At 40.7% G+C, this 24,529-nt stretch overlaps 1 protein-coding gene across 3 annotated transcripts in view; it reads right to left on the bottom strand.

Moving 5' to 3' along the window:
- DPY19L1 (dpy-19 like C-mannosyltransferase 1) overlaps window positions 1–22,628 on the bottom strand; it is a 96,332-nt gene extending 73,704 nt beyond the window's left edge. For 2 of the 3 annotated variants that reach the window (XM_067042356.1, XM_059074029.2), the window contains exons 1-4: window positions 22,257–22,628; window positions 5,750–5,774; window positions 5,024–5,111; window positions 1,926–2,063 (exon numbers count right to left, since the gene is read on the bottom strand). In XM_067042356.1, coding sequence (XP_066898457.1) covers window positions 1,926–2,063; window positions 5,024–5,111; window positions 5,750–5,774; window positions 22,257–22,554 — 549 coding nt within the window. In that variant the 5' untranslated portion in view covers window positions 22,555–22,628. The remainder of the gene's footprint in view (window positions 1–1,925; window positions 2,064–5,023; window positions 5,112–5,749; window positions 5,775–22,256) is intronic. The other variant, XM_067042357.1, reaches the window with a different exon arrangement.
- Between the last annotated feature and the right edge of the window lie 1,901 nt (window positions 22,629–24,529).

Here is a 24,529-nt window from a genome sequence, read left to right as displayed (position 1 = left end):
TGTGACTGCATCACAGCTCAGCTCTCCTCCTCCTCCTCCTACTTCCTTCATCCCCCTTCAGATGTTGCCCCCAAGGGCTTTCCCCTATACACTTCTTGTGTGCAGATATCCTCTTTCCCAGGACCTCAACCTAAAGTAACACTGAACACAAAGTCCAAAAGCAGATGCAAGCATACATGTATAATAATTTTGGATATAGTAAAGAAGCAGGGAGAAGATGGACCACTCATCCAAGTGTTAGGTTACACAGACGACCGCTTTGAAAAAATATAACGTTAGATTCCAACCCCAACACTGAGCATCCAAACAAATTCCAGATAAATTAAAAATGTAAATCTCAAAAACATAATTATAACAATTAAGAATGAAGATTTTTTACATATATGAATGAATAAAAACCGTAAATCTAAAAGCTTCATAGACATGACATCTCTGAACAGAAAAAATACATTCTCATCATACTGTACAAAAATAAAAGGCAACAAAAAGCTGGAGAAAATATCTTATCCATATAGCATAGTATTAACATCCTGCATATAATAAATGAGCTCTTGTAAAATATCAATAAAAATATAGACAAAGGGCATGAATAAGCAACTATTTTTAAAAGTGAAAATGCATTTTAAGATACAATATTGAATAAAATATACATACATACATATATACAGCAATGAACAAAATACTTCATGTGATCTTAACTTTTTTCAGCCTATTAAACTAGCAAGGATGCAGGGAAACAAGCATTTTCAGAAAAACTGCAAGTGGGAATATAACCTATCTAGAAAGCATTTTGGCAACATGTACCAAAATCATTAAAGCATATATTCTGTTGAACTAAATAGTTCCACATCAACATATTTATAGTTTAATAAAACATAAGAATATGTGTAAAGATTTCGCTTCAAGGATGCTTATTGCAGCTTTAGATCTTTTAAAAGTTGAAAACAACCAACGTTTTCATAAAAGATGGACTAAATAAACAATGGTAAATTGTATATACAGCCATAAAACATGATGCTGTTGAGAAAAGATGACTTGGGAAGATGGTTTTAAATATTCTTAAAAGACAAAAAGCACTTATAAAAAATGTTATGTGTTGTGTGATCCCATTGCTATAAAAGTAAATGTGTACATGGTTACAGAAAGTACTCAATAAGTACTTTGGTGCTTATTTATTGGTCTCTATCTCCTCTATCTCTATTGCTTTACTAATCAATCAGGCTAACTCAGTTGATCTGGAAGTTGGACTCCTCTCATTCCATGGGAAATGACCAAAAGCCCTGCTTCATGCTGGTACTGAGCCCGGGCTTGAGATCCCACAGAGACCATGGCCCTGGCATCAGGCAGCACGCCTTCTAGCAGCATCAGCATGCTAAGAAGGGGGAGCCCAGGGGATGTGCGCTTAACAGGAGAACCTCAAGGAGTCACTAAGGAAGTTACATCTCAGGTTGGTCCTGGAGAATGCTTAGGGATGCATCAAATGAAGGAGGGATAGTGAAGGAGAGGCCAAAGGTTACTGATATCACTGCCTTCCTATCTCAGCTCCTTTCTTCCATTCCCACAGGGGAAAATTGCTTTCAATTAAATGAAGAATCCCAGATAAGGAAGAAACATTACTTGGCAAATGACATGTACAAATAATGGCGCTCCTCTACTATAATCCCTATAAACATACCAAATCTAGACAGCTTTCATACTTTGTAAACCATGCAATCATACTAATCATTCCCATTAAATCAGTTAAAGACCCCCAAAATTAATAATGATCTTTTTTCCATATTCCTTTCCAAGAAAAGATACACATTTTCTTTAAAAAATGATAAAATTTAATATATTGAATTACATCTTAGATTTAGAATCAGCATTTAATATAAGTAATACTTTAAAAAGTAAAAAAAAAAATCACAATTGAAAAAGTATCTTACCTCAGGGTAAAGATTGAACCTTTTTAATGTATTAATAACAAGGGGATATTCAGTCAGCTTATCATTCATTATCATCCATACTCCATCCAAAAATGAGGGTGCTTCCACAATAGTCTTAAAGTAGGAATAATATAGTCCCTGAAATAAGCACATGTTATGATTAAAAGTACATAATCACTATGCCTCTTATTAGCTTAAAAAAACCTTAAATATACTGCTTTTGAAAAATAAAGCAATCAAGAAAGTAGCAGCTACAATTAATTTCACAGGTTTCTGATCACTAATAAATGCTCAGGTTGCAAAAAATTTACATATCTTAGTATAACCTTGTCTTAATTGAAACAATTGATCTCAAAATAGCTTCAAAAATAGTTTCAACATTTAAAAAGTAATATAACTCAGACGGCACACTTCATTTAAGAAACCCCTATAACCCATACTAATTGAAGTGTCAGTAAAGGCTATCTTATGAACAGGATGAGTGAGTGGTTTACTATGGTACCTAAGTTTACCATGAACCAAGCAATCATCCTCAGCCAAAAACGTTTCCCCCTAAATGCTTATTTGAATCCTCAAAATGGTACTATCAGCCACCATTCCTCCAGAGTTATATGTAAAAATACAAATATATTAGCAAGGCTACACACTGATGTATTACATATAAGTTACATTCAGATGCCAGCTAGTTTTACAGACTATTTTCCTTCTTCTCAGCTCAGCATAAGGTAAGTACCCTGCAGGACCGGGGCTCTGAGGGTGGAAGAGAGGGACAGTGTAGTACTCCCGTTTTGAGGAAAATAATTTTTTACTTTGACATGCTAATTAGGAAAGATATCAAGGTTGGAATACTACATGGGACAAAAAACAAGCAAGTACTAGAAGCCTTATGAGGGAGCAGAAGTGGCAGCATAGGGCAAAACAGATGAACCAATTCCATCTGCTACACAGTTTTGTCTAGAGCTCCCCTGGCAGCCAGTACCATTAGCTAACAAACTCTAAACTCAGCTTAAGGTTTATAAACATCAAAGTGATTTGCCTACCCAGAAAAGGAAAAGAATGGTTCTTGATACCATGGTATTTAGCTCTCATATCACTGTTTTTTTTAAATACTTCCTACTGTACTAGGTTGAATAATGTCCCCCAATATTTCATGTCCACTAAAACCTATGAATGTGACCTATGTGGAAAGGTTCCTTGCAATGTGACCTATGTGGAATAGGTTCCTTGCAAATGTAATCAAAATAAAATGAGGTAATACTGGATTAGGTGGACTCCAAATGCAAAATAACTGGTATCCTTATAACAGCAGGGAAATTTAAACACAGAGACATAAGGGAAAATGCTGCATGAAGACAGAGGCAGAGATTGGAGTGACTGTACCTCCAATGCAAGTCAAGGATTGCCAGAACCATGAGAAGATAGAAGGAGTCTCAGAGAGAACATGGGACAGCCAGCACCTTGATTTCAGACTTCTAGCCTCCATAACCGTGAGAGAATAAACTTCTGCTCTTTGAAGGCACCTAGTTTATTGTACTTTGATATTAGAGCCCCAGGAAACTACAACCTACCTTGTAGGTTTGATTTTGGAACCATGTAAATATCTTATATAATTAAAATTTAAAAACAAGAAATTTTACATGCCTAAACAGCGAAAAAAAAATTTAAAAAGAAGAAGAATTAATTATTTATCTAGTTGGGAGAGGATTTCAAACAACTTTAAGATATATCAATAGTAATTTTACTGTACACCCCTAATGGAATATATCAAGTCAAAAAGAACTGCAAGAAAGTTTTAAATTATTTTCAGTAATCATTTTTAATAATATCTTTGATACTTTTATTCCTCAAGTGTAAGTAATTTGAAACCAAGATTCTCAAGCTAACAGAAAAGATACAAATTTAATATCAAAAAAGTAAAAACCACCTAAAACTAAATTTGAATTTAGAAATATAAATCAATAATTTATTTTCTCCTTTTAAAAAACTGTTTCCTAATTCTGTTTACTAAAAAGGCCTAGACACAATGGCCAATCTAATATAAAATATTATCAGTGAGCACCTCTAGAACCAAAATTGTGGTCTCTAAATACCATGTGCTACTGAAAGGAATTAGGGCTCCTTGGAAAACTGGATGATTCCAGGTCTGGAGAGGAAATGTCTTGTATTACCAGCAAGTAAGGAAGCTACAGAATACTAGTGAGGTCATGTCAAGGATACAGAGAGAACTGCAAAGGCTCTCAGCAGCTAAAGACAGGTAAGTTTAAAACATATGTTAAAATCTATCAGGCCATAATGGTATTCCAAAAGGAGTACCAACAGAACTCCGTTGGTCACCACTAGGAGATGCTAGGGAACCAACTCATTTTTCTGAAAAGTTGTAATAAAAAGAAAGAATCAAGCATTCTCCTCTCTTTCATGTGAAGTGTACCTCTGAGAAACAAACCAAATTAAGTATCGTGGAAAAGTTCTTCTTTACAGAGGAATTATGGTTATTAAATGCCCATTCCCCCAGGTCATTTAAACACTGGTTGATCTTTGATGATATTAAGTAATTGTTGTTCATTATTTTCAAGTGTGACAATGATACTGTGGTTAACAAAATAAAGTCCTTTCTTTTGAGACACATATGAAAAATATTTACAGATGAAATGATATCTGAGGTTTCCTTTAAAAAGAGATGGGTAGGGCTTCCCTGGTGGCGCAGTGGTTGAGAGTCCGCCTGCCGATGCAGGGGACACGGGTTCGTGCCCCGGTCTGGGAAGATCCCACATGCCGCGGAGCAGCTGGGCCCGTGAGCCGTGGCCGCTGAGCCTGTGCGTCCGGAGCCTGTGCTCCTCAATGGGAGAGGCCACAACAGTGAGAGGCCCGCATACCACACACACACAAAAAAAAAAAAAAAAAAAAGAGAGAGATGGGTATGTGAAGATGTAGATGACAGAAAAATGGGTATGTGTCCTCAGGTGTTGAAGCTGGGAGAATGGGTAGGGGGAGTTGTCTACTCTTCCTACTTTGGAACATCTTTGAAAATTTCCAGGATGGAAAGCTTAAAATGTTTAGATTACTAAACTACTATAATAAAATATTACATGAAAACTAACCATTTCAGTGCGAAAAGCCATCTCCCTTTCCAATGTTGAGAGGTGAGAAAAATGACGATCATTTTCAAAGAGGTGTGTGATATGGCTCCTGTAAAACAAAAGAGTAACAAAGCAACAGTGTTGAAACTTATACTAAGTATAATTTTAAAAGAAACTCTAAAAGCAAAAAAAAAAAATCTATATATTTGCAACTCATTTTGTGATAAAACTCAAACACAACGGTATGCATATTTGTTTCTTCCACTCAGTATATCTTACATTTCTACTAAACTTTCGTTCTACAAGAATTGTAAAATCTAATTCAAATTAGATTTTAAAATTAGAATGAACCAGAATAATGATGTTTTAAGCCAAGTAAAATAAAATTATAGATTAAACTATAAATGTCACTAGGTTACCATTTCAGAAATGTCTGATTTATGAAATTCATATTTCTTTCTATCCAGAAAATTAAAAGAATGAATCTTCCTCTCAACATGAACACTATATTAATGTTAAGGGAAGGAGAGTCTCAAATATAACCTCTTTAATAATAGATCTCTTTTTTATTAAAAAATTGCATTATTCTGGCGCTGATTTATCAATTAAACTACATTTTCAGACTAGTGTGCTGCATGTAATAATATACATTCATCCTTAAACTGAAATTATTCATATATATGAGAAATAGTTTGGAAGGCTATAAACATCTGCATAAAATATACCATAGGAGAAAAACAATCTTACCAGTGCAACACTGCTGCAAAGGCAGCTGCAAGAAAAAAGAAACGTAAATTATTATTTTAGCATTAAAAAATGTTTTCACCCTACAGAAAAGCATTACGAAGATAAGCATGGTAAAGTCTGGGAATTGTGAATCTTGAACTCTTAGGGACGGGGCAAAGAATAGGGACTCTTCAAAAGAAGTCCCAGGGCTCTGCTTAAAATACCAGTAGACTGAATTATAAAAGAATTAAGCATATATCTACAATTTTCATTCACACACTCATTCAACAAAATAAATGAGGAGCTATTATTTGCCAACAACTATACAAGAAACCCTCCGATGGAAAGTTCCACAAACTCAACTGCAAAGCGAATAGAACCAATGGTGAGAGGCAAAAGAATAAAGAAATACGGTGACCTCAGGGATGGATAAAAAGAGGGAACTACTACTTTCAACGTATGCTGCAATATCTGAATTTCTATAATACATTTTACTATTTTTTAAACAAATTTAAAACAAAAGAAGAAGGAAGAAAGAGATGGGGGGGAGGAAAATAGAAAAGAGAGAGAAAACAAGCTAGTAATAAAATCAGTCTCATACGAGAATCAATAGTTTGCTTTCTGTATAAGTACAAAGAACACATTAAAATGAATCCAGAAAATACCATTCAGTTTCCTTGTATCACAAGATTCACTGTATTGCAGGCTTCTGATTAAGTAACTACTAAGGAAATGAACTATAAAGTACTCTTAGAAATGAAAGACAAACAGCTCAGATCTTATTGTCTTATTTTTAAAGAAGTATTTATATTTTTTAAAATTAAAAAATGCATTTTACCTAGAAGATACTAATGGTTACAAAAGAAAAAGACTTACTCTTTCCAGATCATTGAAACTACAAATATTTAACTAGGTTTGTCATTTGACATTTATTTGTACATGGTACTTTGACCTTTTGAAATTTTGATATTTTTTTCTTATTGACAAATCTACTATCCACTCCCTTTTTGGTTTTTTTTACCTTTAAAGACTTCACACCACCATAATAAAATCTGGGCTTTATTTTCTCAATGATCTATCATGTTGCTGAATAAATCATTCTTCTGTCATAGAATGTAAATACCACCTTATCATACTGAAGACTTGTCACATTATACTTTGGTAATCCCTTAGAGATTATAATTTTGATTTCATTCATAAATTAATATGGGAAGAATCTACGTATTTATAATATATATGTATATGTTAGTATCCATAAACATGATATATAACTTCAATTATTCAACTCTCTTTTCAACTGCCGTCGACAAAAGTCCTATCAGTAGAGCTAATACATAATACATAGTTAACTCATATTTCTTATTAAGTCTTTCCTGGGAGTTTAACATCTTTTTGTTCCTGCTAATGACCATGAAATTTTGTTTTCATTATACTTTACTGGATATTTTAATGTATTTATTTTTGAAGTGTATTTATTTATTTTTTATTTTATTTATTTATTTATTTTTTTGCGGTACGCGGGCCTCTCGCCGCTGTGGTCTCTCCCGTTGCGGAGCACAGGCTCCGGGCGCACAGGCTCAGCGGCCATGGCTCACGGGCCCAGCCGCTCCGCGGCATGTGGGACCCTCCCACACCAGGGCACGAACCCGTGTCCCCCGCATCAGAAGGCGGACTCTCAACCACTGTGCCACCAGGGAAGCCCGAAGTGTATTTATTTTGTAATGTATTTCTTTTGGGCTTATTTATTAAACTATTAATTCTATTTTTTTTTGGTTTATCATCTTCAATTCTCCATTTTAAATAATATTTTTAAAAGATAACTTTGCTCATGTTTTATAATTTTACTATTAGCTTCTTCTTCCCATCTGACAATAATAATAAACTTCTAGAATAATACTAAGCAATTCTGATAAAAGAGGGCATCCAGTATTCTGCTGACTTTAACAGAAATGCATTTCACATTATGCCTTTAAATTAGCCTTTGACCTTCACAATTCTGCAGCGATACATAGGATTTCTTAAGATCATCATCTCTCTACTTCCTCAGAATACTACAACTTCTCAGAAGGATGGAAGATACAAAGCGCCTTTTGGTACCTTCCTTTAATTCAATCCGTTCAGCACTAGACAATTCCTGGATTTCTTGGCATTTGAATGACCCTCTTTCATAGTTTCCAGGGTCGATTCATAATCTTCCCAATGTTTTGAAGTCCTTTGTTCATTTCAATTTAATAATAGTAATAAAGCAGCTAACATTTGAATTCTTATTACCTGCCAGGCATTTTTAAGTGCTTTACTTGAACTAACTCAATAAATCCTCGCAACCATCCGATGTGTTAGGTACCAAACTTCCCTGGTATACAGATAATAAAAGTTGATTCCCAGAGAACTTTAGGAACTTGCCCAAGAAACAAAGTGGATAAACAGAGAAAAGGAGGTTGGAAGCAGGAATTCTGACCTAAGATCCCTGTACTGTGTGGCCTCTTGTGGAGGAGGGAGGGGCTGACACAAAGGCCAGAGTCTCCTTACCCTAAGTATCTTATTCCCCTTCCCTCTTTCTTTTTTAATTTTAAACACAAAAGAAAAAAGTTGCAATTCACCTGTTGATAAAGGCAGTATGTTTTATAGAAGCTATTAATTTTTTTATAAAAGTATAGAGCTATACTTCAATTTATTCAAAATTGAGATAAATCATATGCATATGTCATTTGAAAACGAAAGTCCCAGCAAGTAAAGCAGATACTGTCTTGTGAGCATAATTTAAGCATAAGGACATAAAATGACAAAAAATTCCTCAAGTATCCCTAAAGAGCTTTTCTTGCCTTCTTGCCTACAGAAAATATTATAAATGATTTTCTCTAAATGTATTCCAGTGATTATCAATCCTGTGTATAGTCTTTTGGGAGTATCACAAAATTGATAACCAATTTTTCCAGTTTAACACATATGCTATTCTTGTCATTCTAAGGTACTGAGGTAAATACAGCATTTTTTTAAAAATCAGAAGATAAAGAAAACTTTCAAAAAAATCCAAAACTATTCTATAAGAAAAAGATGTTCAAGGAAAGAAGGTTTGCTCTGTAACCTAATCCAAATGATTGCAATCCTGCGGCTGAGAATTCTGAAAGGCTCTTAAGTTTTGCTAAAAGCACACAAATTACCAATACTCTGAAACTAAATTGGCCACTCCTTCCACTTTCTGATTAAAGAAATTTTGTACAAGATTATATATCACATTATATCAATTTTCAGCCTTATGCGATTTGAGCTGCTTCTTCACTGGAAAGTATTCTCCTGTTATTAGAATCTTGTTTAATAAACAAAATAGAATGTAACTCCCTGAGGGTACAAACAATGTTTCACTGAATTTTACTATAGTAGTACTTAGCAAGAAGCTAAGCACATAGCCAGACTCAAATGTTTGCTGAATTAACGCATATAATTAAGATGGGAAATTAAATAATCCTAAACCATGTCCACATAATAAACCAAAGTTGGATATACTTTGATTGATGGATAGCCACACACACACTCGTGTGCATAGAATAGTTTTGGTTTTTTTTCAAAAATAAACTCCCAGTGATTAGTGCAGATTAGACCCCTCGCCTACGTGCAGCCCGCTGCCTACGCCTCCCATTCAGTCTGGAACCCGGGCGCCGTGGAGGTCCCGAGGTCCTGACCCAGCTCTGCTCCCTCTTGACACCCCTCCTTCCAGCCACGGCTCTGAATGTGGGAAGGGGATGCCCCCTGCTTCCCCTCTCGACCTTGCCTGGCCCGCAGAGCTTTGCAGCAGTAAAGAGGGCAGGAGGAACAGGGAAAGAAAGGGAGGAGGGGGTCCTTCCACGCTCTTCTGCTCAGTCCTCAAGGGCTCCTAGATCCCATCCCCTCTCCAACCAGCAGCAGATTCCCCAGACCTCTCTCACCAAACTCTCCCAGCCTCCTACCTTCCCCGAGGTCGCCTCGCCCCAGCAGGTGACTCAGAAGTCCTCCCACCCAACCAGTTAGGATTGCTGGGAAGTCGAGCCCCGCGACCTGCTTTCCTAAGATTCCTCAGCTGAGTCTTCTGCACGCTAAAGTTGGAGACCCACTGTCCTTTCTCTCTTCCTCCTCCTCAAGGCAGGAGAGCAGGAAATGTGAAGCCAAGGTGGGCTGCTTCTCCCCTTTTGCCCCTCTCTGGTAACCTGCCAGCTACCCTCCTGCAACCACAGCCAGGACTACAGTTTCCCATCTACTCTACATTTAATCCCTTACGCCTGTACTTCGTAACTAGTACTTGACTTAATTCACAGAATACCTTCACAAGCCCTCTTATCTGTCTCACAACAATCCTGTATTTATTCCCATTTTACAAATGAAAAACTGGGCCTCTGAGAGGTTATTTCCCCAAAAGCAAGAACCTGGACCCAGAAGTTCTAATTCCAAGCCTCAGTTTCTTTCCACAGTGACAGAGCTGCCTCCCTTCCCATCTGTAGGCATTTGATGACGTCATCTCAAAACAATATTTATATAGAGAAATATATTGTAAGTCCAAAATGACTTGCAAAATTTAAAAATACACCTTATTCCTAAATTGAGGTTAATCCATACTTAAAGCATTCTGCACAGTTTTGGCCTCCCTAATGCTCAAGTAACAAAATGATATAAAAAGAAGTTAAGAACTCTTCTTAAATCCACTGGACAAGGTTTTCAAATCAACCTTGACACGTTCCACACTCAACCTCTTCCTAGTATTACTAACAATTGTTCTCAAGGGTCCATTCAGAGTTTAAAAGTTTCTTCCCAGAAGTTGAAGTCACCAATAAATAGTCTCCCTATTCCACACCAACAATCCTTCCCAGAGAAGGAAGTCAGTTTCTAAATGTACAGACTTAAGCATTTCCTCCCCCTGTCTAAGAAGTCCCATGACTTTCCATGGCTCACACCATGGAGTCCACATTCTGGCCTTTTTCCAGTTAATCCCACCACAGACCCTTCATGCTTGGCTGCACTGGGCAATGATCCCCTAAAATGACAAGTGTTTTTTGTTTTGTTTAGTTTTCTTTTTGGCTGCATTGAGACTTCTGGGCAATGATCCCCTAAAATGACAAGAGTTTTGTTTTGTTTTTGGCTGCGTTGGGTCTTCATTGCTACGCATGTGGGCTTTCTCTGGTTGCGGTGAGTGGGGGCTACTCTTCGTTGAGGTGCGTGGGCTTCTCTTGTTACAGAGCATGGGCTCTAGATGCACAGGCTTCAGTTCTTGTGGCACGTAGACTCAGTAGTTGTGGTGCACAGGCTTGGTTGCTCTGCGGTATGTGGGATCTTCCCGGACCAGGGATCGAACCCATGTCCCCTGCATTGGCAGGTAGATTCTTAACCACTGTGCCACCAGGAAAGTCCCTACCAAGTGTTTTAATGATGCTATGCCTTTGCTCCTGCCTGAAAACTACGAATACATCCTTCAAAGTCAAAGGAATTCAAATGTGGCATTTTGTGAAGCTTGTCCTGCCAACATAGCTATTACACTTTTATTAGAGCACCTGAACAGCTCCCTATGCTAGGATGCAAAGCCTTGAGGCTGAGCTTGTGTTTAATTCATCTTAATATCTACATCTTCTAGCATTGTGCCTGGCACCTCACTGGGTTGAACTGTTAAATGACTATCACCATGTGAGAGAAATTAGAGAATATACTCAATTAAGTCAAAACCTAAACACCTAAAGACAATTATCTAAGCATTCCAAACTGCTCAAAGGATTCCCATTATGTGAAGGTAAAACAGATATAACATAATTAATATATTGAAAAAAATCATGTTTCTAGTCTATAGTACCTAGAAAAAAATCAAAGCCCAGTTTCCATGTAGTAAACTAATAAGTAAACAGACATTCTTTAGGACCCAGTTTGGGAAAGAGAAAACGGTCGTATATACCTCAGGCTTGGCCCCTTCCTTCTTTCTACACCAAGATTGTGTGTTATCAAGGGCTTTAAAGCCAACAAGTACCTAAATGCCTCCTAGATGCACAACACATTTTCCTAGAAACTGAGGGCATTAAAGCCAGCATCTGGGCCCTTAAAAGATAAAATCTTCGAGAGAGAAGATTTAGGTGCATAAAATGAGAGAACACATTAGGCACCCAAGCAAATAGCACAAAGTCTATGAACTATAGGAAATCTGAGAAGGCAGATCAATACTGGCCCTCTGGGGCTTCCCTGGTGGCGCAGTGGTTGAGAGTCCGCTTGCCGAGGCAGGAAACACGGGTTCGTGCCCCGGTCCGGGAAGATCCCACATGCTGCGGAGCGGCTGAGCCTGCGCGTCCGGAGCCTGTGCTCCGCAACGGGAGAAGCCACAACAGTGAGAGGCCCGCGTACAGAAAAAAACAAAACAAACAAACAAACAAAAAACAACAACAAAAACAAACAAAAAAAATAGTGGCCCTCTCAGCACAGGATTTATTAAAGTGGGATTGGGGGGGGGGGGGGGGGAGGGGGGATGGATTACAGGACATGATTACAATTTAGGTGAGGATTTATGGTGCATAGCCAGAAAAGAAGACAGTTACAATAAGGCTGTATGTGGACGCTGATCCAACATCACAAAAGAATTCCCACACTGATACTGGTGATACAGAATACACATGATATTGACAATAATGAGACATTAAGTGAAGGCTCACTCACTATATATATATAGTGTGTCAGGCTCTCAGAGCTCGAGGAACTCCAGAGGGGAGTTGGGCAGAGTCACTCTACCAGTGGTATCAAGAACGGTAGCCACCAGAGTCCCCCCCAGGCCAGTAACCCTGCGCTTTGAAGAGACCACCTGCTCATGTCACGCAAACGGTATCATTTTCTATGTGTGCCACGATATAAAAAAGGTTCAGAAGCACTGAGCTAGTCAATAAAGAGACAGAGCAACTTTCAGAGAGAACATCATAAAGCAGCAATATAGAGCCAAGGTGATCTAAACCGTGGGATTGCATTAGAATCGTCCGTGGCACTAAATAAAACTAGAGACGTTTGAGTATTAATCCAGGGCTCCTAAATCTGAAACTCCAGGGATTTTTTTTTTAATACCTGAGCTATTCTGATATACAGTCAAGGTTAATTATCATTGGTACAGAAATGACTGGAGCAAAATCTCCATAGCTGTTCACAAAATTTAATGTAAGAATTGGCTGCTTTGTGTTGCACATGTTTTCTGGCAATAATTGGGTCATCTAGGAGCTTATTAGAAATTCAGACTCTCAGGTCCCATCCCAAATCCTCTGAGCCCTCAGGTGATTTATAAACACTTTTAAGGGCAATGTCTCAACACTGACAGCATGCTGGAATCACCAGGGAACTTTGAACATTGTAAGATCTAGCACTGGGGATGATTCTCACATGTAGCCAGGGATGAGAACACTGATCTGTGGGAGGGGGGCGTGTTAAGACTGCATTCCTGCCCCCCCACTCTCAGAGTTCCTGATTCAACAGATCTCACTTGGGGCTTGGAAATCTACATTTTTAACAATTTTTATTATGAAAAGGCAAATATAAATTCAAAAGATATTCTGAAGGAAAAGATGTCAAAATCCTGACAGGTGAAAATAAAGATTAAGAAAGGGAAAGAATTAAAATTAAGAATCGGGGCTTCCCTGGTGGCGCAGTAGTTGAGAATCCGCCTGCCGATGCAGGGGACACGGGTTCGTGCCCCGATCCGGGAAGATCCCACATGCCGCAGAGCGGCTGGGCCCGTGAGCCATGGCCGCTGAGCCTGCGCGTCCGGAGCCTGCGCTCCGCAATGGGAGAGGCCACAACAGTGAGAGGCCCGAATACCACAAAAAAAAAAAAAAAAAGAATCGAATTCTTTTTTTTACCTTCCATGGTAAGAAAGTCATTCTTAAGAAGAAATATTCCTTAGATTTTATATGACTTATTTAGCTTCAGTCTCATTTTCACCAAATGTGAAATGAGGGCTTTTCACCTGGTTATCTCTATTCCCAGCATGTAATGACCGTGTATAGCTACAATTACTACTACTAATACTTAGGATTTCACACTGTCCAAGGGGCCTCCATGGTTATTTTCTGTTTTCCTTTCAGATCTTTCTGCTCCCCAAACTAAAAGCCTTGGCAGGTTTGACTCTTTTAATTTGTTTTTTCAATAGGGAAAAAAGGAATGCACTCAGTTTATTAATAGGGACATTAAGTCTCAAAGTGAGAAATAGGACTACTTTAAAATTCCATCACGACTATAAGAAACTATATAGCTCCTCGGTAGAATTCACAGTGGTCTATGTACTAATGCTTGTGACGTTGACCTTAGTTAATTTGAATCTCCTCCATATATTTGGCATTGAGCAAAATAATACCTTACAACAGTTAGGGAAAAATTAAGAAATTCTCACTTATAATGAGTAAGTCTAACAACTGTTTTAACAGTTTCAGTTCACAGAGCACTTTCACATATTAAGCGAAAATATCCAGGAGCCCTTTTGAGGCAAAAATAGCTCTTATTTTCCCATGAGGCCAAAGGTCACATGATTGGGATAAACCAAGGCCTCACGGATTGCCTGGGTTCTATGCCTCTGATGCCCTTCTGATTGGAAGCTTAAGCATTAAAAAATGTTAATAAGCACATTTACCAAAAGGGTACACTGACATAAAGGAGGAAACTTCTTAGAAATAATTTAAAAATCAAGGACAAAGGTTTATTTTGAAGTGAAATTATGAAAACAGAACCTGGAAAAGGTATATCACCGCCCCCAAACAGTATAAAATTAGGCCTCTAAACAAAGAAATAGACAAAGAAAATTTTCACATTTAAAATATTTATGTTGGGCTTCCCTGGTGGCGCAGTGGTGGAGAGTCCGCCTACTGATGCAGGGAACACGGGTTCGTGCCCTGGTCCAGGAAGATCCCACATGCCACGGAGCGGCTGGGCCCGTGAGCCATGGCCGCTGAGTCTGCGCGTCTGGAGCCTGTGCTCCGCAACGGGAGAGGCCACAACAGTGAGAGGCCCGCGTACAGCAAAAAAAAAAAAAAAAAAAAAAGTATGTATATACATATATTAAAGTAGGCAATACTTAATACAATTACCCAACATATGGGTTTTTAAAGCAATAAATTCTAACTTCCTTTTAAAAATCATATCCTCACATAATATGGACACAAATATTTCTAAATCAAACAGTAACCTACATTACCTATTTTCATAAAGTAACTTTCTCCTTGCTGAAAAAAAATTCCATTTCAGTTTTTAAAGAACAAGTAGCTAGATAAAATATACACCTGAAATAATACACTAGCTCATTAAATGCCCCTGAGCAATCATAATGGAACTGTAAAGCTTTAATAAATCTAATGTAAAACAATGTAGAAGCTGCATCTTTTCACTAGAGGGAAAAAAAAAAAAAAAAAGATCCATATATACACAATATACACCCAGGCCCAGCATATTATTAAGCAAGAGATTTTAACAAGTTAATTAATCGATAAGCCACTTAAAGTTTTAAGGCTATGGTTATGGATTCTCAAGGTTATGCATTCTCCCCAAATTGCAAACTGCCCTTAGGTAGCACAATGTTTTGCTTAGCCTTTAAATGATTAAGAAAACTGTGATACTGTTTTTTACTATTTTATTGCTTTTTTGTAACAATGCCAAACAACCAACTAACACAATCAAAAACAATTCAGAATTTAGTAGTTTCCAAAAAAAGTTTATGCAAAGACAAAATGGAGACTGATAGGTCAAAGGCTGACCATAAGGATTTAACAATCAGAGCAATTTCCCAAATGAGCATAAGCCACCAAAGTAGTGCTCTTGCTAAAGAAGTTATCAGGTCTTGGAACACATGAGACCATCTTCCCATTAAAGCATCTGTGACAGTTGCCTTAGATTGTAGATCTGAAACCTACGATTTGACAGATGTGCTTAACAAGCCAAGATACCTTAACTTTAATCCCAAACTTCACCCAGTGAACTCACTAGAGATGTTAGACCATTCATCTGGCCCACTTTAGTTTCCTCACATATAAAATTCCAGGAGTTAACTTTTTTTTTTTTTTTCTTTTTTTTTTTTTCGGTATGCGGGCCTCTCACTGTTGTGGCCTCTCCCGTTGTGGAGCACAGGCTCCGGACGCACAGGCCTAGCGGCCATGGCTCACGGGCTTAGTTGCTCCGCGGCATGTGGGATCTTCCCGGACCAGGGCACGAACCCGTGTCTCCTGCATCGGCAGGCGGATTCTCAACCACTGCGCCACCAGGGAAGCCCCAGGAGTTAACTTTTAAGTTCTAGATTCCCATGAAACTTCCATGAAGATCAAAGATGAGAAGAGTGAGGAATCAGGTCTTATTTTTTAAAAACTTTTAAACTTAGTAGAAAACGGTAGCTCTCTGCTAGTTATGTAAGTACTTTATGATTAGTATTAAAACATGGGGAAAATATTCTGAGGTGTGACATTTGCAGCAATGAAAGGCTACACTACAAAAAGCAGTGGTTACTGTTAGGAAGTAATAGGAAAATGCAATGCAGAGCAGTAGTATATTAGGCAAATTTGAGTTGGCGTGAACATATGAATAAAGCCTCACTCTTCTCAATTATAACAATATTCTCAAATTAAAAATCTGTCAAGATGGCAAGTTTTCAAAAGTTATTGGCCAAGTGATTTATAAACTGTGTTTTAAGATATAGTTGGTGCTACTGTAAACTAGAAGATAAAATCACCTCCATCCTTGGTCAGTACAATGAATCACTCAGAACTTCTGTGACTGATTTTGGTGACTATGCTGTTATGTTAACATTTGCTGCTACGATTAAAATACAAAATGCCATCCAAGAATCAATTACGTGTAGTGAAAGTACTGAAAAACACACTTGATAATTGGTTACTTTGAAAATGAAGTCAAATATGAGGAAATATGCCAGGAAAACATGAAGATATATGAGCTCTTAAATGTATTCGGGGGGGGGGGGAGAGGGAGAGACAGTAATAATGCTGCGAAAATGAAAATTAGTATTAAAACAAAAATAAAAGTTACAATAGTTGTAGATTTATGTACTCTAAAAATTAATTCTTCCACTTTTTAAACTTAATCGTACTCAATGATTCATGAATTATGAAAGATCACCCATGGAGAACTGATCTTTCCTATGAAACAGGACTGCTTTTTATGGGATTAAACAGTAATGTAAAGGTTTTGACCTAGAAAGAAATGTAATTTTTACTAACTTTTATGACTAGTAATCATCAGAATGGTAACTAAAGAAAACTAGCAGACTCTTCCCTGGAAGAATAATGTTCCAATGGTTTGGGCAAAGTATAATCTGATGGTAAAAGATGAACTAGCAAAACAAGAATTTAAGACTAAACATATAGGTCTTCCCTGGTGGTGCAGTGGTTGCGAGTCTGCCTGCCGATGTAGGGGACACGGGTTCGTGCCCCGGATCGGGAGGATCCACATGCCGCGGAGCCGCTGGGCCCGTGAGCCATGGCCCGTGAGCCATGGCCGCTGAGCCTGCGCATTCAGAGCCTGTGCTCCGCTAACAGGAGAGGCCACAACAGTGAGAGGCCCGCGTACCACTAAAAACAAACAAACAAAAGACTAAACATATAAATTATAAAGCCTATGCTATCCCATTTGGAAACAAGCACACAGGCTTGTAGTCTCTATGATAATGTAAATATCTCATTAACATAAGCTATAAGAGACATTATAATATAGCCTAATCTTACACACAAAGTGTGTAAAGCTTACAAAAATAGCTATAGTGCATTTTTAGCAACATCCAAATACAAACATGTAGATAATAAAATTTTACCTGCTTTCAGTATTGATGCCATATATTGGGCCAAAAATCAATCACAAGTTGGTAATATATCCTTATATTTACACAAATTAAACTTATCACATTTGTTATTTATTTGAGCTCTCATGAATATCACATATTCAGAACTCTCCTAATTGTATATTTTAATAATAACATATATTTAAGTGATTATAAACATTCTTTAAAGTTAACCAGAAGTGTACTTTAGAAAGAAAAAAATGGTTTTAAACAGAGGAAACTCTAAAAGCCCAAATACCCATCCAACTCACTGGCTTTCAGGGAACTGTACTGGCCCAACATCTATGTATTAATACACCCTCAGGGCTGGTGCTCAGGTGTGTCTAAGCATTTGTTTGAAAGCCATCCCACAAGATGGCCAGAGGCCCCTGTGCCTCTCGGTTCCTCAGCTTTTCTTGTCCACTAAGCCAACCCCAATATGCTCTTTTTCCACCTCTATTCCCTTATCTCTAGTTATGATCCCTCTCTTCCTTATTTCCCCTGAAGAAGGAAGAAACAAGAAAGCTAATGCTTACTGAGCACTAAATGTTGAGGTTTCTCTGAACTGGACCCTGGGGTTTCATTTCTCTTCTTGCTATACTCACCCTAGAGAAGATGAAATATAAGCATAGCAGTTAAGAGCATGAACTCTGGAGCCACATTGCCTGGGTTCAATTCCTGGCCCTTCCACATTCTCGGGGTGACCTTGGGCAAGTTACTTAACATCGGTGTGCCTCAGGTCCCCAATCTGGTAAAATGGGTATGAAAATCACAGTGTCATGGTGAGGACTGACTTAATAGTTAAATGAATTTGAGATAAGTCAGTTAATCTAAAATACTTAGAACTATGCCTGGCACAGAGTAAACCCCATATCAGGAGAAGATACTATCATCAATTCCCATGAATTTAATACCACCCATTTGCTGATGACTCCCTGTTTTATGTTCCCACTCAGATCTCTTCTCTTATGTCCCATTGCCTACTTGACATTTCTACTTGGACATCTCATGAATGTCTCAAAGGTAACATGTCCAAGATAGAATTCTTGATCTTTTCCCTTAAATCTGTCCCCTCACCACACCCCAAGTCTTCACCATCCCTGTGAATGCTACTCCAATTAAAATAACAGACATATCAGATGATAAATGGCAACTCACAGCTCGTTTTGGGAAAACAATAGAGATTAGAAGAAACTCTGGCAAACTGGGCTGTCTGTGTCCCCATTTAAAAGAGGGGAGGGGTAGATACACTTAGTTCCAGGGGATTGCTGTCAAGTAGGAATGTCACTCTGTGATGCTAGACAGTCTGCTCCTAAAGGGAAGCAGAACATCAGACTTTAAAGCTACTAATGCTTCCCTCCACCTCACCCCACCCCAGATTCTCATTTAATTGGTCTGATGTGTGGCTTAGCTTTGGGGATTTTTTTTAAGTTTCCAGGTGACACTAGTATACAGCTAAGGTTGAGAACCACTAGTCTAGTCCAGGTCTCCCATTTTTACATGTGTACAAACTGAGGCTCAGAGAAGCTAAATGCTTTGCTCAGGCACCAATGAGTTTGAAACAAGTACATAATCAGAAAACAGTTCCTCTAAGGCAGTGTTTTCAAACTGTGGGTCATAATACTAGATCGTGAAATCAGCTTAATGGTTTATAAACAGCATTTTTTAAGAAAAAGGACAGAACAGAAAATCAAAAGGCACTGTATATTATAGGGTGAGTACAGTGCATGACCTTTTTATTTTAAATGTATGCACATACTGCTCTTAGTCTCCATTTCCCTTTTCAAATCAATTCTCCTCCCTTCTCTGCCTTGTTCCCAGCCCCAGGAGGCTGACCCTACAGAATGACTCAGCTGGGCCCCTTGACTAAGGATTTACCACTGGAGAGCCAGTGAGAGGCACCAGTGGGAGATCAGAGGGTGGGCAGAGTGTTTGGGGTCACTCTTCTTGGGTGATCCTGCCCCCACTCCACAGCTCTCCTTGGGTTCAGCTCCAGAGGAAGCTCCCTTTCCCTTCAGGCCCAGAGGTGGTAGCACCTTCCCACTGGTGACAATCCCTGGGTGCTTCAGTGTCCTTTGTGGGTTCCTTAAACCTGCTCACACTTTTGAAAATAAGCCACTTGTTAAATCTGTTTCCTGCCAGGACACTGACATAAACAGTTTGACAGACAGAGAGACACATGCATAAATATACAGGGTTGGATTTTCAGAAGTGTGAGCAGTTTAACGTAAATTGTGTTGCTTTCTGCGGGTTGTGGTCAAAAAAGTTACGAAAACAGTGTCATGGTTCTTCTTACTACACCACTGCCTCTCCTGGCTGATATAGGGAGCTACTGGGTTGAAACATCTAAAAATAAACATTTCAAAGACCTTCTTTATGACTGTTACTATTAAATGGTAAATAATGTCTTAAAAAAAAGAAAAACATGTTTATTAAAATGGATTTTTTTAACAGGGCTTAAGACTGCCCAACAGTGGAAAGGGCCATCCTGGTAGGTAGTGAGTTCCCCATCAGTGCTTCACACACATGGAGGAGATGAGAGACTAGGGACCCCTACTCAGCCTCTCTTTAAAAGGTGCGCTTCTATCAGGGAGCCTCAAGTTGTAAAATTTCTTCCAAAACACAAATGAAGCAGTTTTTGTCATAGCAAAATCCTGTACTAAAAAACCATATCATGTCAGCTCAGTTCTCACTCATTCTGGGAGGGAAGAAGATTGAAAATGAGGCAGCTTTCAAAAATGTCTAAACTCTGCTCCTCTTTACAAGTTTTGAGAGTACAGATCCAGAGAAAGAACCAAACATTCCAGGTCTGGTTATTCTCCAGAATCATCTTTCAAGCTGCCCCGTGTCCTCATGTAAACGGTTAGCAAGGGCAGAACGTCTCTAGACTTTGGTCTGGTCATCCAACCTCCATCTGCCGGCCAGTGTCCAGAGTACATCCAAAAATGTGGGAGAGCACCTTCACTGTGACTCTTTCCAATACCCAAAGGGATGAGCCAAGTAAAGTGTCACACTGTTACATTAATACAAAACTTAGGTAAGAGCCATTACTAGATCCAAATATAAGCCATCCAATATAAGATTCAAAGGAAACAAAATTACAAGCAAAGAAAATATGCACATAAGAAAATGGCAACAGATATTATTCTATGATTTGTTACTGTAACCTCCCTGAAGGAGTGATGCCGTTCCATATTTTGCTACAAAGTGGTTAATGTTTATAGTAGCTATCTATTCAAGAAAAATGCAACTTCATTCTGTCACCAGATATCAAATCAATATTATGCTTGTGCTTTTAGTTTAATAGCAGCTAAAACTTGTTATATGTTTTAGATACAAAGTGTCTAGCCATACAGTACCCACCCCTTTTAGTTCTGCTCCTCAGGATGTGCCCTGGAGTAAGTGGGGCAGGTGAAAATCCCATGTCACAGAGAAGGCAAGGCTCGCAAAGGAAATAACTTGAAACTTAAACCAAACTTAAACACAGTGAACTGGCTCAGGAGCCTCTGTCTCATCCACTGTACCATGCTGCCTCCCCAAGGTGAATTTAACTAACCTGCACACTGGCAAGGTTTTTCAAGCTCGCTAACTGAAAAAAAGGAGAAATGTACCGAAAATACTGAATTTCGCTAGGCTTGAATCTACAATAGAAAAAAAAAAGTACCCCAAAAGCAATATCAACATTTCTGAGCCCATTAAAATGTGTGTGTGTGTACAGGCACACACACACGGTGATGACTGGCTTTTTATGGTTGAGTGGCTGTGATCTCAGGGGAAGCCGATTTGTTTTATTTTATTTCTTGGTCTATACTGAACTCCAAATTCTTTGGGGTCACTAAAGGAATTTGAAAGGACCAAGAGTTAAATAATTCAGTAGCCAAAGCCCATTAATGACATTATATAGGAAAGGCAGTGTTACAGCATTTTACTTGCTGACTTAGACTTAGAAAAATTAGGCCTATTATCCAAACTGCTATAACTTGCCTTATCAGAATGTCGATCAGAAAACAAGGGAAACCTGAAGTTGGTCCACAACATGTGAACGTTTCAACTTTATTTTTTTCAGCACATCATTACATATCATCCGTTAGGTCAAGGCAGCGGATGAGGGGGAGCCCTCCATACCAATCTTTCCCAGGTCAGCAGGGTCCCAGCTTGGGCGCCCAAAACACAACACAAACGGGAAGGTGACGTGCGGAAGGGAATCACAAATAAAGTGCCATCGGCGGTGTCTGCAGCCAAGAAGAAAAACAGCACGCCAAAATTTAATTATAAGTTTAGCAACTTTCTAGAACAGGGGACGTGCTTTTCCTTTGAGTTCAGCGGAATCACTTCCAACCCAAAGCAAACCATTCTCCCGGACAGGAGGCGAGACAACTGGAAGGCTGCCGGCCCGCGCCAATCAGCAGCATCCAATCTCTTTAGCGCAGACCTGCCAATTCGAGGCCAGGCCGGGCAGCTGTTGATCTCGGGGCCATTTTTTTTTTTTTTTTTTTTTTTTTTAAAGCAGAGACAGAGAGCAAGTAGGGAGGGAGCGAGGAAGACCGAGCCTAGGGGAGGGAGAGGGAAGGAAGAGGTAAGGATGTCCCAGGAAAAGTCGGAGAGGGCTGCGAACTGGCAGGGACCGACCGGCGGGGCTCGGCGGCGCGGAAGCCGGAGGAGAGCGGAGGGGAAAGAGAGAGGGGGGCCCGCGCCTCAAAGTTCCGCGTCCCGGCGGCGCCCGCGCGCTGGGCTGCTCACCTAGCAGGAGCGTGGTCCAGGTCCGGCCGCGCCCCGAGAGCCGCAGGCCCAGCGCCCCGCGCAGCCCAGCCGCCAAGCGCCCCCCGAGGCCGCCCCCGGAGAGCGGCGGGGCGGGCTCGGCGCGGGGCCCCTTCCTGCCCGCGGCGCCCTTGCGCCGAGGGGACGGGGGCGCGCGCTCGGGCCCGGGCTCCCCGGCGCCGACATCTGGCGCCCCCCTCAGCGGCGACTGCGAGGCGCGGGGTGGCTGGGGCGGCTTGGGGGCCGCCTCCCGGTGCTTGTTCCGCGCCTGCAGGACCATCTTGGCATAGTCGCGCCCGCTCGCTGCGCGCGCCCGGACGGCGGCCGGGGAACAGCGGGCTGGCGGGGCGGCCCCGGCGCCGCTCACTCTCCGGCGGGCGGGCGGGCGGAGGGCGGGCCGGCCCCTCCCCGCCGGCGGGGAGGCGGGGAAAGCTGCAAGGCCGGGCGTCGGCTGCCTGCCTGGCGGTGCGGCCGGCAGGTGGCGCCGGACTCGCGCGCCCGCCGCCGCTGCCGCGGCTCCGGTTGTCACGGCGACCGCGGAACGCCGGGGGGCGGGGGCGGGGATACCCTGTGAGCTGCCGCGGTCCCGCTCCCCCCGCCCCTCCGCGCCGGACGCGCGCTCCCGGACAGCCAGCGCGCACGCGCGGACTTCCGGCGAGGGCGGGGGCCGACCTGGGGCAGCCCGGCGACCCCGGCCCTGCGTGGGAGCCGCGCAGGACTCAGCCAGAGCGAGGGCACGTATCGCCTCCCGGGAGCGGCTGTCCCTCCCTTTGGGAGCGGTCGGGAAGAAGAAAGGGCTCTCTCGGGGCGGGGGCCGCTGATCGAAGTTTCGGACCCGATTAAGGCTGCAAGTGGACCCCGGGAAAGCCCGCGTGGCCCAAGCAGCTCGTCGCGGGGGCGACCGGACCGGGGAGGAGACGCTCGGGAATGACCACGGGGGGGCGCTGTGCGTGCGCTCTGGAGCCTCGGTGGCCCTGCCGCTGTAAGAAGAGCAGAACAAAGTAGAGCCACTGGGTCACGTTACTCCACAATGTGTGGCCTGGCAGTTTAGAGCGCTGCCGAGTGCAGCTCCCGCATTCACTGATACGACGAGCAGGGCAACCCGATTTTAAATGGCAGCAGAGTATCTCAAAGGGAGCTGTTAAGGGTCGAGACACAAGTGTGTGCCTGACATTAAAACTGAGAACCAGGGTAGGAGCCCAGGCTGAGGGTGATAAAATTGAATGGACCGAGAAGAAGAAAATTATCGTATGTTTTGTTAGTTTTAAATGCTGTAATCTTGTGGCTTGAAAGAAAGCAGAAAAACTTTATTTGCTGTTAAAATACAAAACCTTAGTCGAAAACGCATTTTCTTCCACGTAGCAAGCGGAAGGCATGACTGAAGGAAGCCCAGGAAGCTCGGGAAAACCAGGCAGATCCCAGTTACCCTTCTCCCCACCCCCAACCCTTGCATTCTTTCAGCCTCGTGGATAACTAAGTTCCTTTCCTTGCGGTGTCCAGTGGGTTTATTCCAAAAAGTTGTCCTTAAGTCCCAATTTTGTAAATCAAGCCACATCGTTCTGATTATCTCCGTTGTAATTCCAGGTGCTTCACGTGGCTGTGGATACTTGCCCTTAAGTTTCTTTGTCCAGTGATTTCGTTATTTAAGGAAGTTAATTAATATCGGCATCCATTCACTGTTATGCCTTTTTAATGGCAATTAATTATTTTGTAAAGGGAAAAAATTTGCCATGCTAATTAATAATCCCTCATACTCTATATTTTGTGAATTTGAATTTTCACCTGTGTTTCATCAGAACAAGGAACAACTATTTTTAGACACTTTTTTCTTAAAATTATTGAAGTGATATTACAGAATGCTTGTATTCTAAAATTATGTGTCAGATGGATCCAGTGTGTTTCCCTCTTGGATTCAACTGGTACCATTTTGCCAGAGAATACACTTGTTGAAAGAATAAATGAGTTATTGAGTGAAGGAATGCAGGAGATAACATAATCAGATGAAGATTAAATATGCTGTGTTCTGTAGTGCAGTTGAAAGTTACTTAGTTCTAGCCCTCCTCTCCCATGGTCTCGAATTTCTAGAAAACAAAGAAGCTTTCCTACTCAACTTCATATTGTCCCACAGAGCCTAACCCAGAGCCTGACTGTGAAAATTTGTTAAACTGTATTGAAAGAGGAACACCTATTGTTTAAGCCATACCCAGTGCGTTTTGATCAGTTCCACCAGTGCTGAGGAGTCCCTTCTCTTCTTG

This window comes from Kogia breviceps, chromosome 9, assembly GCF_026419965.1.
Source record: "Kogia breviceps isolate mKogBre1 chromosome 9, mKogBre1 haplotype 1, whole genome shotgun sequence".
Classification (NCBI taxonomy): Eukaryota; Metazoa; Chordata; class Mammalia; order Artiodactyla; family Physeteridae; genus Kogia; species Kogia breviceps.
The sequence above is the reverse complement of the archived record's forward strand: the minus strand, read 5'-3'. Positions and strand labels throughout refer to the sequence as shown.